At 57.1% G+C, this 13178-nt stretch overlaps 1 protein-coding gene across 2 annotated transcripts in view; it reads right to left on the reverse strand.

Annotated features, from left to right (window-relative positions):
• Positions 1-6543: 6543 nt before the first annotated feature.
• The window catches only part of PHF2 (PHD finger protein 2), a 94654-nt gene continuing 88019 nt past the window's right edge, over positions 6544-13178 (reverse strand). For both annotated transcript variants that reach the window (XM_082842588.1, XM_082842587.1), the window contains exons 18-22: positions 12613-12887; positions 10853-10948; positions 10208-10317; positions 9215-9605; positions 6544-8538 (exon numbers count right to left, since the gene is read on the reverse strand). In XM_082842588.1, the coding sequence (XP_082698714.1) occupies positions 8450-8538; positions 9215-9605; positions 10208-10317; positions 10853-10948; positions 12613-12887 (961 nt within the window). In that variant the 3' untranslated portion in view covers positions 6544-8449. The remainder of the gene's footprint in view (positions 8539-9214; positions 9606-10207; positions 10318-10852; positions 10949-12612; positions 12888-13178) is intronic.

The following is a 13178-nucleotide window of genomic DNA, read 5'->3' on the forward strand; positions in this document are numbered from 1 at the left end:
CAGTTTTCCTAAACTCTAAGATAAATTAACCCAAAAAGGAGGGAAGAGAGGAAATATAAATGTGGCAGACCAAAGCTTACTCAGAATTGTGGCCCATTTATATGAGATTTCTCTTTGATAAGCAGAAGAGGTATTATTGGTGTACACATATGCACAAGGTATCACTGACTCTAGACAGCATTCTAGAACAGCATTCTACAAAAAATCGTCCCTCTTCAAGGTAAAAAGGCACATATTGTAACACATGTGGCTTTACACACTTACTAAATCAGCCAAAATGAGTAGAAAAGATAAACAGCAGTGTCAGCGGAGCTGAGCCCACATCCGGGGTGTGGAGACCCTGGTGGCCCGTCGGAGCTGTGCTCTCTCAACAACCGACCCATCGGGCTGGGCAGCCCGAGACAGCATGCTCATGAGTGTGCAGATGCTCCGGCCCAACTCAAGCCAGGCACATGGGTCCTGTTCTCCTGACCATCAGGGAGGCCAGGGCGATGGCTCCATTTTACAGGGAGGAAGTTGAGGACTGCAGAGCCAGGACCATCGCTCTGCTCCTTCCTACAAGCTCCAGCACATCCGCTGTTTGGTAAATGCAGTTGGGTGGGGCGGGGGGACAGGACGGATTGCGATCTTGAAATAACACGGGCTGGAGTGTGGGTTCAGGCCGGCAGGCCGGCAGGCGGACAATTAATTACGAGGATCCCGCTTTGAGCCGGGCGAGGGCCCAGCTAGGCCGGGTGTTTACATGCACGCTCGTCTGTTTGGGGCCTGCAAATCCGTGTCAGATGTTAATGGAACAGCATCATTTTTCTGCCGAGGTGGCATCCCCTGGGATGTTTGGATGAGGCGGCCGATGGGACTCGGCCTGGGAAAGGCGGGCTGGCGGCTGAGGAGGGAGGTCATTTGTCAGGCTGCCCGACAGCCCGCAGTGCTCCCCTCACACCAGCACCCCTCCTCAACCCTGCAGCCCCACCTGGTGTCCCTCCGTCCACCGGGCTCTGGAGACACAAAACCGTGAGTCGTGAAAAGTAAGGATCCACTCCAAAATATGGGAAGGAGACTGCAAACTGGATGTGAATAAACATTTAATTGATCATCGACACAACCACCTGGGTACACACCCAGCCCAGGGTGCAGCCTCTGCTCTACACCTCACACCTCTGCAAGTCGGGGTGCACATGGCATGTCTGTTGACAGATCTCTCAGGCCAGGCCTGGCCACCTAAGGCCGGGCTGTGTCCTGTGTCCTGCTGCGACTTGCCTCCTGTGTGGGCAGTCCTCTGCAGGCCATAGCAGAGAAGACGTAGGGCAGACCAGGTGGGGACATGCTGTCCCCTCAGCTCCAGATCCCTACTCCATCCCCCTCCTCATCATCAGGGAGGCTGATGGAAGAAGAGGCCCAGAGAGGGGAAGTCCTGCCTGAGATCACATAGCAAACAGACTGTCAGGGCAGGCAGGTAGAGTGGGGCATGCCCCAGCAGAGGGCCAGGTGGGAATGGCGGGCCTGTGGGGAGAAGTCAGCCCTGAAGCACCTCTGTGTGGGGTCACACTATCTGCCACTCTGCAGATGAGGAAGGTGAGGCCAGCCCCAAGGTTCCACAGCCAGGCTGGGCTGGGCCTGCCATGGGCTCCTTGGGCCAAGAGTATAGCCACTCAGGGCTCCCCTGGTGGCGCAGTGGTTGAGAGTCCGCCTGCCGATGCAAGGGACACAGGGTCGTGCCCCGGTCCGGGAAGATCCCACAGGCCGCGGAGCCGCTGGGCCCGTGAGTCATGGCCGCTGAGCCTGCGCGTCTGGAGCCTGTGCTCCGCAACGGGAGAGGCCACAACAGTGAGGAGCCCGCGTACCACAAAAAAAAAAAAAGAGTATAGCCACTCATGTCAGGGGGCGCAGCCTGGACCAAGGCCTGAGGCAGACAAAGCCTTGCTGGAACCCTGGTCCTGCCAACTTCTCCACCCACACTGCCCCCACTGTTCCTCACGAAGCTGGATCCTGTCCCAGGGCCTTTGTTCTACTGTTCCCTTGGTCGCAACACTCTTCCTCCATGGTCTCTGGGCTCTGTTCAAAGGTCACCTCCTCAGAGAGGCCTCCCAGTCCCAGGACCCGAGCCTGAGGTGTAGGGGCAGTGGTAAGTGATTAGCCTTGGGAAAGCTCATGGCACCCTGCCCAGCACACTGTAGGCACTCAGGAAACGGGACCACACTGGCAGCACAATCACTACGTGAAACCTATGGAACTCAGCACCAGACTAATGTCTTTGATATGAATCTTATGCACCATTATCATTATTGTTATGGAGAATTGCTTTCACAGGGCTGGGAACACAGCCTGAAGTTTTACATCAGCAGCATCTTTTTCTTTTTTTTCTTTTTTTAAAAAATTTATTTATTTATTATTTATATTTGGTTGCATTGGGTCTCTGTTGCTGTGCGCAGGCGCTCTCTAGCTGCAGCAAGCAGGGGTCACTCTTCGTTGTGGTGCGCAGGCCTCTCATTGTGGTGGCTTCTCTTGTTGCGGAGCATGGGGTCTAGGCGCGCGGGCTTCAGTAGTTGTGGCACATGGGATCAGTAGTTGTGGCTCACGGGCTCTAGAATGCAGGCTCAGTAGCTGCGGCGCATGGGCTTAGCTGCTCCTTAGCATGTGGGATCTTCCCAGACCAGGGCTTGAACCCGTGTGCCCTGCGTTGGTAGGCAGGCTCTTAACCAATGCGCCACCAGGGAAGCCCAGCATCTTTTTCTTTAACCCTTGGACAGTGAGCCCTCTTCACTCTTCCTCCCACACACCATCCAGCGCTCAGTACCGTGGACAAGGAGGGCAGAGACCCCGGCAGCCATGTGTCCAACACAAGACCTGCCTCAGTGTCCTCATCTGCAAAGAGGGTTCCCGGTTCAGGGCTGTGCACAGAGGCAGGGTGGGCTGGGTCCAGAGGGGAAAGTGTGGTTGGGGGAAAGTGGGGGTTGAAGGTCTCTGTGCAGCCTGGGAAAGAGGGAGAGCCCCATGATGGAAGGGAGAGTCGGGCAAGGGGATGGCCCAGCCTGCTGCCCTGCCCAACATTCCACCCCGTCCCCTGCGCTCAGCCCCTCGCTCCAGCCATCCTCAAAGACGGCACCTCACTTTGTCCCCATCTCAGGGCCTTTGAACGGTAGCAATTGTGCAATTTCTCTCTACGCTGGCACAGCTCTTCCTCCTGGGCCTTGGGGAGCTGCCCTCCTGGCCGCTGTCTGCAGGATGGTGTCTCTCATAAGCTCAAGGGCTCTGTAACTGTCCTGCCAGCTCCACTAACTGTGAGACTCTGTGCCTCAGTTTCCTCCTTGATAGGATAGAGACAGTTGTAGGACCTTCCTCAGAGGGCAGTTGTGAGGCGTGAATGCGCTAATACAGGTCAGATACTTAAACGGGTCCCGGCACACTCAGCCCTTAAACAGTTCAGGACCAAGCTGATCTGATTATTATCATCTCCTTCCCAACGCTCACAGTAGGCTGTTAACTTTATTTCTCTTTGCCCATTGCTGTCCCTTCGGCAGTTAGCCCCAGGGTCTTGCCCACAGGACAACACGTGCTAAATGAACTGCTATTCGATTGAAGGACTGTTCGTTCATGGCCCTCCCCTGCCCCCTGGTGGTCACTCTCAGTATTGCCCCAAGGCACCAAGTGGGACTCTTTCCTGCAGGTTTGGGGACTGGCTCTTGGACTCACCGTCCAAGGCTCTGAGCACCCAGGCAGGACCATGCAAAGCAGACTGGGCTGCCGGCGGGGCTAAGCTCCCCACCTGCACAGAGACGATGGGAACACGTGCCTGATGGGCACAAGGGGTAGAGGGCGAGACCTGGGGGAGGGGGAGCCTTTGAGGGGAGAGGGAGCCCTAGGAGGAGGGGGATCCTAGGGGAATGCGAGCCAGGGGGAGAGTAAACCCCTTGCCCTCAGCCTACCCTGCAGAGGCTGCTCTCCCGGAGAGTCCACTGCACCTGCTTGCTAACCTGCAGGGGCTCCCCAGGGCCTGCCACATTCCCCACTGGGTGGACACCCTCCACCTGCTCTGAGCCAGCTCCAGCCCTATCTCCCACCATCTGACCACCCTGAGGTCTGGTCACTTGCCCTGGGGCCTTTGCTTGTGTTGCTGAAGACATTTTCATCTCATGGGCTGCTCCAGGGAAGCTTCCAGACCCCCTTCATTCACCTGGAGTGTAACACAACACCATGGGTGTGTCTCATCACAGTCTGTCCTTCTGTACAAGTGAGCAGGTGGCAGTGTGGGTCCCAGGCAAAGCCCAGGCTTCCCAAAAGGAGCAGGGGAACAGGTGGCCCCTCTGAGCTTGGAGTCCTCCTTGGCAAAATCGGCCCCGATGAAGCCTCTGGAAGGTTCTCAGCACCGAGCCTGGAACACAGTAGGTGCTCGGGAAATGACTAAAATTCAGCTGAAATTTGGAAGCCGACTTAAGGGGCAATTTGTTTATTTATGCCGTGTTCAGTACACAGGACACAGCCGCATGTGAGTCTCAGTCAGACAGAGCTAGGCAGCCTGCAGTAAAAAAACAGCTCCCAACATCTCAGAGGCCTAACGTGCAACCCTTCATGTTTCCTCTTGCGAAGTTTGTTGCTGGTCAGGTGGTTCTCCAGGACCCTGCTGCTGGCATCCTGCGGCCTCAACACGATGAGGAGCTGCCTCAACACGATGGTGGTGTTCCACTTACACCTGTTGCCAGGAGGCTGAGAAATTATGGTGAGCAGGGGACAATCCTGGAGCACTCAAGTCTCATCCATGGAGGGCTTCAGTGTGGGCCTCAGTTTATCTACCTGTCAAATGAGGGGCTGGGTCCGTGGGGCCGCGCAGGGAGCTTGCTCAGCCCCTCCCCTCCCAGTTCACTGTCGCAGGGCTGTTGGCCCTGCATGGAGATGGGGAGAAGACCCTGGAAGGGCCACAGTCAGCACCAAGCACAGAGCGACACAGGCCCCTGGCTGCCCATGCTGCAGGCACACCCAGAAATGCATGCCTCTAGTCCACCTACAGACATTCCCGAACACAAGGGCCGCTGGGGCCACAGTGACGGCCCAGGGCACGACCAGGCCGTGCTGCACCAGGATGGTGTGGGTGCAGCGCAGGATAGGGCCTAGGGACAGGGAAGAGGCTCTGGGTACCTTCTGGGAGGTCTTTCCCAAGCCTAGGGCCCCAGGTCCCAGATGGCCCTCTGAAGACCCAGTCCCTACAGCCATGCTGGGGTGGGAAGACCCAAGGAGCACCCAGATAGCTCAGCCTCAAGGACTCCAGCTCAGAGGCTGGGCAGCCAGAGCCAGGCCTCGGGAGGGTGGGCTGTACAGAACAGCCCAGGGCTTGGCACGGTCCCCCAGCGGCTGTGGGGTGAGGGGGCGGGGACCCCTGGGGAAGCCACAGGGCAGGATCTGGCTGGATCCGGGCAGGCACAGGACAGTTGCCAGGAAGGGTGAATGCCCAACCATGGGGTTTGCAAAGGCCCCTCTTGCGGGGTCCAGCGGAGCAAATTCAGGCTGTGGAGCTGCCTTGGCTAAACACTGCATACCAGGGCCCAGCAATGTCTGAAATGCCTGGCAGCCGGGGCAGCCCCAGCGTGTGCCTAGGGTCTCCTCTGTGGCAGTCCCCTTTGCCCAGTTGGTCATTCTTTCTCCCTAATCCTCGATCCTCACTGTGCCCTACACTGTTCATCTGTGTATGTGGGGGGGGGGGGTGTCTGCTTTTGTTCATTTGTTGTGAGTAACATCAGCTTTTTTGGGGGGCTGCACTGGGTCTTCGTTGCTGCGTGTGGGCTTTCTCTAGTTGTGGCGAGCGGGGTCTACTCTTCGTTGCGGTTCATGGGTTTCTCATTGGGTGGTTTCTCTTGTTGTGGAGCACGGGCTTCAGTAGTTGCAGCGCATGGGCTCTAGGGCACGCAGGCTTCAGTAGCTGTGGCACGCAGGCTTCAGTAGCTGTGGCACGCAGGCTCAGTAGTTGTGGCTCGTGGGCTCTAGAGCACAGACTCAGTAGTTGTGGCGCACGGGCTTAGTTGCTCCACGGCATGTGGGATCTTCCCGGACCAGGGATCGAAACCATGTCCCCTGCATTGGCGGGTGGATTCTTAACCACTGCGCCATCACGGAAGTCCCTAACATCAGCTTTAGACTGAAATTCTGCACATGTTCTCGGGTGCCTCTCACCGGACTCAACTAAACTGCACACCTGTGAACACTAAGAAGGTACTAGAGGCTCCTGAGGATGCCAGGGGCTGGGGCTGGTACTGTCAGGGTCTCAAAGGCTGCCCACTCTGACCAAGGGTCTCTTCTGCCTACTCCTGCAGGCTGGCTCAGGGTGCTGCAGCTTTGGGGTGCAGGGCAGTACATATGCCCTGTGGGCAATCCAAAGGCTTTCCAAGAGGAAAGCTGGCAGCCAGGGCTGGGCCTGGGTAGGGGGCCTGGCCTGACTGCCCACCCTCACACCCAGCCCACTCACTGGCCCACTCCTCTCCCCAACGTCGAGGATCCCCACTGTCCTCACCACCAGAGTGGATGACAGTGAACAAGGCAGAAATGACACAGACATGGTTCTGTACAAAACCTGAAATATTTTTACTCTTTTAAAACTTTGATCTAAGTTACCTTAGACCTCATGGACTTGATACAAGAGTAATATGAATTGGGAAATAAAACACTTTAATAGCCACAATAAACTTTGTTAGAAATGTACATGTTGCCAAAATAATAATAATAAAATTAAAAAAATAAAAGAGAGAGAGAGAGGAAGAGAGAGAACAGCTTGATGGCCAGGTTAGATTATATAAATGTTCAACAAGGACAGGAAAGGAAACCTTCAAAACGCCGGGTCGGAATAGTCAGGGCCCCATGAGGCTCACCCCTCCCAGCCTCTGGGTCCCGGGGCTGCATCCCCCAAACAGGATGAGCAAGGGTGGCAAGGCCCACGCAAAGCTGCCTCTCCTCATGGACAGAACACCCAGGGATGGGCATATAAACAAAGCTCATAAGAAATGTACAAATATAAAAAGCTACAAACATTAATAAATTACAGCATCACAAAACACAGAAACACTTCACAAGGTGCTAGTAAAATAACTGTACCCCCACCCCCTTCATCAACAAGAAGGAAAGAAAGAGCTGGTATTCAAGTTGAAGATTCCTCTTCAAATGTGTCTGAAATAGATCTTTTGTGTACTGTTTGCTTCTGTAAAGACAGATATAAGGCTGCAAAGACATCACTTGTTTTTCAGGCAATACCTTAGTTCCTAAAAGAAAAAATAATAATAATAACCATAATAATACAAAGAAAGAAGGAAAAGGAAAAGCATCGGAAACCCAACTGTTCATCATACTCGGCAAAAAACTCGTATAAATGTTAATGAAGGACTCTATAGAAAGAAATTCCTAAAGATACTTTTACTCTTATAAAAAAGAAGTTATTTAAAAAGCTATTTACACGCTACATTCTATGAAAAATATGCTTCAGGAAATACATCTAAAATTAAAATACAGGATTGCCTGAGAAACAAATCCAGCCCCTCCGTGTCGATGGGCAGACACGTGGTCCAGGAGCCACCCATGCACTCGACACCAAACGTTAACAGGTGACAAGACAGAAGTGCCCGGCCCCCAAGTCCTCGGGCCACCCGGCCACCATCTGCCCCACCAGGCATACGGCGGGGTGCCTTGGCTGGGAAGTGCTTCTCGGAGTATAGATGGTCAGGCTGGACGGGGACCACCCATGTGGCTTAGCCTGGGCCCCCTGGGCCCCACACTGTGTCTGGGCCTGAACCCTTCCCTGGGGACCCCATGAGGGCTTCCCCCCCAACACTGACACACTGACCCTGCTGATGGCCCCAGCCAGCCCTGAGAAATGCCCCAGGCATTCAGGGTGCAACACCCACCATCCGGCCCACCACCCACCAGCCGGGGAGCACAGAGGCTCCTCTCCTGGCTGGGCCCAACAGTCTCTGGACTTGTCTGAGAATCACTTGGGAAGAGAAGGGGGGCACATACACACCCCGATCTCTCCTCCTCTTCCTCTCTAGTGTTCTTTGCCTTTTTTAAAGCCTCTGGAGGCTACCAGCCTGTGGCCAGCTCAGACTCTGGGCCTGGTGAGCATTGGCTCACTCCTCCTTCCTTGAAGGACTCATGCTCCCAGCAGAGCTGCAAAGGCCCTGCAATCACACCCATGCTCGGGGATGCCTGGAGGCTGTCCTGAAACTGGAATGGTCCTCAAACTGGCAGGGCCACGTTTCGGGAACTGGTCACTCTAAGCAACTTGAGAAAGGACGTCTGTCCGTATTGGCGAGCTCCGCCCGCTGAAGCAACAGATGCTCATGTGAGGGGGATGGTTGCCGGGAAGAGGCCAGGCCCTCCCTGGGGTGAGGCAGCAAGGCCACCCTCCTGGGGGCTGATGTTTTAGCAGGGCTCCAAGGGTCCTGAGCGGAGCAGAAGGATCCTGGCTTTCCAAACTTTAAAGGAGCAGTTTTCCATTCCGATGAATTTTCAAAATTTTCCCAAGCCTCTGTTTGGCAGTGGCCATGCCCTTTTTTGTACGCTTTCCTGGGGGAGGCAGAGACACAAAAAGGACAGATGAGTGACAGGAGCAGCATGTGGGATGGGGGTCTGTAACCCTCCTGAGCCCCCACCCTGTCTGTAAAATGGGCCTGCAATTCCCAGGTCCAGGGGGTTCTGCATCCCTCCAAAACCACCGATTGTCAACAAAGCGCCCCACTCAGAGGCTATGTCGACAAGGGGTTGGGCCGTGGTGAGTAGGGTAGGGACAGGCCAGGGATGGCATTAGGGCCACCTAGCGCCACACTCCCCATGTCCATGGCCGGCTGGGCCTCACGCCTATGGTGCAAGGGGTCTGGGGGGTGACAGTGGGGAATGCCACGAGACCCGGCCAGCCGTCCCACCCCTAATTCACACAGAGGAGCCTGGGTCACCTTAAGCTCCTCCCAGTGAATCCTCGGCAAACCACCAACCACACTCTGACTTCAAGCCAGGCCCCAAAGCCGAGGCCCTGGGAGTCTGAAGGGCCAGACCTAACTCCAAGGTAACCAGAACCCCCCTGGTGAGTAACCAGAGCTCTTGGTCTTGAAAGGGACCATTTGTTTCACATACTGACGGAGTGCCTGGCCATACACACACATGGCTGCAGGGACAAAGGAGACCTGTGGTCATCCACAGGGACAGTCTGCAAGTCTAGGTGACTCAGGGTCGGCGGGCAAGGTACCTTTGGCAGCGGTGTTGTTGGGGGATGACGAGGAGGGCCTCCTCGTGGTGAGGAAGACCCCAGGGGCCATGGGCTGAGAGGCACGGCCGGCTTGGGCCCCAGCAAAGGCGCCGGCTGCCGTGTACTCGTGGTCAACCAGGCTGCTGCTGTGGGACTCTGGCGGGGGCTCAGGTGAGCTGCCCTCCTGTGAGGCCTGGCTGCTGGCCGTGCTGGTGGAGGCCGGGGTGGTGGAGGCCGGGGTGGTGGAGGCCGGGGTGGTGGAGGCCGAGGTGGTGGAGGCCGAGGTGGTGGAGGCCGAGGTGGTGCCGGCAGAGGCAGAGGCGGAAGGGGAGGTGGTGTTGGGAGCCAGCTTCCTTTTGGTGTTCTTTTTCTTTTTGCTTTTCTGCTCCTCCTTTGAACAAAACATGCAGGTGTGTCACCCCACAGGGCTGGCCAGGCTTCGGACACTGGGAAGCAGCCTGCAGCCTGGGAGCAGCCTGGTCTGCTGTGCACAAGGCTTCTCCCATGGAGCTGAGCGAGCCAGCACTGCAGGAGCAGAAAGGGCTGGATCACGCCCGAGCCCCACCTCCAGCCACCACGAGCTCTGCAGAGCAGTACTGGGGCCTGTGGAGAGACCACCAGGCCCCCCTCTGTGAGGTGGGCCGTCCCGGACACAGGGACGTGCGGGATGTGGCACCAGCGCTCAGCTGTAGTGGACAGACTCAATCTGAGTTTACCTATTGGTGGACACGTAGTATGGGCCCCCGCCCCGTCACCCTAACCCCCTCCATTCCCCACCACCCCACTCTGAGCTGCCATGAGACTCCTGCCACCAGTTCCCAGCTTCTCTGCTTCCCACTAGCAGGGACTTGGGAGCCTAGAGGAACCGGGGTCGGCACTACTCAAATGTCCCCAAGGCTGTGACAGCCCCAGACTGGGTGGTCTCCGTACATGAGGGTGGGGGGAGCAGAGGCATCTGGGGAGCCTGAGCCCAGGAGGGGGCCCCCTCCTCACCTGCTGGGACAGTTTGGCTGCAGCAGCTGCCAGCCCGGTCTCAATGGAGGCCACTCTGGTCCCCTCGCGCACAGGCCTGTCCTGCCTTGGCACCGACGGGCCGACCCTCGCTGCGGGAGAGAAGGTCAGCCTGCCTCGAGCAGCCACCCACTGCCTGTGCGCCCTCCTGGGATCCCCCGGCCCTGCCCCAGTTTGTCCCCAAATCCCAGGGACAAGTCACAACTCGGGGAGTGTCAGCATGGGCCCCAACCTGGTGTGGGGCTGGTTTCCCTACACCAGCAAGACAGGAGAGGTCAGGAGGGAAGTCACGTGCTAGGTGAGCCAGACCCCACCCCGCTGGCTGCCATGATGGGGGGGCCAGGTGCAATTGTGACCCTCCCAGGGCTGTTCATTGAGGAGAAACTAGGCAGAGGGTCACCTCAAGACAGGGACACCGCACTGCCCTACTGGCAGGAGCTGGGATGCCTTTGGGTGAGCTTGCAAAAGCACCTGGGCTGAGGTCCCGGGAGAAAGAAGTGGAACCCCAGTCAGGCTCCCGCAGGCAAGTGACACCCCGTCTGAGCCCCCGCACAGAGCTGGTGGGTGTGGAACGCGGCTGCTGGCCTTCGGTGTGGATGGAGCTCCCCTTCCAGCCCCCAGCACTACCTGTCGGGCTGTAGGGAGCATCATCTGAGCCTTTCCTCTTCTTGGAACGGGACTTGAAAACAGGACTGTCCTCATCCGACTCCAGGGAGGGGTAAACTAGAGCGGCAAAGGGGAGAAGGGCTGGGCTGCTGGTGTGGCCACAGGAGGGGGGCTGCTGCAGGCTACTGGCAGAGCTTATGACCGGCATCCCCCAGGCTGTCCCCAGGCTGCAGAGCACCAGCCCTCCTGGTGTGGCTGCCACACGCATAGGCACAGGTGGCCTCTGAAATTGTCAAGCCCAGGCCCCCTTGAGGTCCAGAGAGGGCCAGACAAGGGGCTCCATCCAGCCCCCATGACCAGCTGTTCCTACCCCAGCCTGGCCACCGCACCCACTTGAATGCCCAATTCTCAAAACGTCTCCTCTGCTGCTATCAGAGAAGAAAACATCTGATGTCCACGGAACTGAGTGGCTCTGAAGGACCCCAGGCTAACCTCAGCAAGTCTCTGGAGGAGGGAGACCCACACGGCAGCCCTGGGTGACTCACTGGGTACCTCCTCCCGTTACAGGTTCAACCTCCAAGGCTTGTGACACCCGAATCCAGAAAATGGTGCCCAGAAAATGGAGTTCACGCCGCTGTTGATCTGTCAGACCACGGCAGGCCCCTCAGTGAGGCCTGAAAGTGTCCACCAGATAGGGCAGGTCCAGCCTCACCACGGGAGGGCTCTCCAGGGACAGGGTCTCCAGGACAAATACACTGCCCTTAGACAATCAGGACTGAACTGAAAACAGGCCCTGCACCATGGGGGCCAGCACGGCCCTGACCCTGAGGAGCACAGCGCACCCTGCGGGGGCTGGGACATCTATGGGCAATGGGCTGAGGCATGGAGGCAGGTCTTCACTCCAAGGCCCCTCCCAGGCGGCCAACAGCAGCTCCTTCAGAGCCCGTTGGAACCCAAAGCACCAGGCCTGGAAGGAAGGGCTTGTAGTGGGAGGCGAGGGGCCATGCCCCTGGGCAGAGGCCACAGCTATGGCCCAGCCACCAACTCACTGCCCACCTCAGACTCAGGGCCACAAAGCCACTCTGGGCCTCAGTTTCTCTGTCTACACAGACATAGGATGGACACGGTCTCAACGTGTCTGAAATGGTAGAGCCACGTGGAGAACAGTCGGGCAGGTTCTCAGAAGGTGAAACAGGCAGCGACCCAGGTATACACCACAGGAGCACCATAGACACAGGCCATACAAAACTCCCTGCACACCCACATTCACAGCAGCACTGTTCACAACTGCCAAAAGGTGGAAGCCATCCAAGTGCCTGTGGATGGATAAAGGGATAAACAAACGTGGTGTGTCCACGTGGTGGAATAGTATTCAGCCATCAAAAGGAACAAAGAGCTGACATGTGCTACATCGTGGATGAAGCCTGAAGAGTATGCTAATGAAAGAAGACAGGCACCAAAGACCAAGCACTGTGCGATTCTGTTCACGTGACACACCCTGATTGGGAATATCTGCGAGGCAGCATAAATCAGTGGCTGCCAGGGGCCAGAGGAGACGTACTGACTCTTAACAGGTACAGCGCAGGCTTTCCTTTCTGGATGATGAAACGTTCTCAAATTGGGCGTGATGATGGTGGCATGCGCATCCCTCCAAATATACTAAGCACCACTGAGTTACACACTTTTAAAGGGTGACTTTTAAGGTCTGTGAATCATATCCATAAGAGGGCCCGGCTCCCAACCCCCAGGTCTAGCACCCCTCCCCGCACAGCGGCGCTCACCGTAGTCCGAGTCCTTGAAGCAGGCGTCCAGGTGGTCCTGCTCCTCCTCGTAATCATCCAGGTCCACACTGTTCTTGGCCGCTCTCTTCAGCAGCCGCTTGCCTGCGCTCTTACTGCCAGCCCCGTTCTTCCGGGTGCCATGGGCCGCCAGCGAGCTGCCCTTGGCCTGGCCAGCACCCCATGTGGTCTGCAGGCAGGAGTCGGAGGCCTGCAGGTTGGCCATGGACAGCATTCCCTGAATGGCTTCCTGTGTGCTGGGGGAGGCGGGGGGCTGGCTGGAGGCACAGAGAGACAGGCACTCAGCCCATGGCCCACACATCCTCCCACTCAGCAGCCAGCAGAGGGTGTGGGGTGGAGGACAGTGGTAGCTGATAACTCCCCCATGGAAAGAGCCAGCTATCCCCGTCCCCTACCCTCTGTTCCCACCCCCCAACACCAAAGGAGGGCTGGAGGCCTTGGGACAGAGAGGGGCATAAAGAGAGAAGAGAGGGAGGGGATGAAGAGGGGCAGAGGGATAGAAGGTGGTAGACAAAGGTGCCATTACTCCTGATCTCTCCTACCAAAAG

Source organism: Leucopleurus acutus, assembly GCF_964270905.1.
Source record: "Leucopleurus acutus genome assembly, chromosome: 7".
Taxonomy (NCBI): domain Eukaryota; kingdom Metazoa; phylum Chordata; class Mammalia; order Artiodactyla; family Delphinidae; genus Leucopleurus; species Leucopleurus acutus.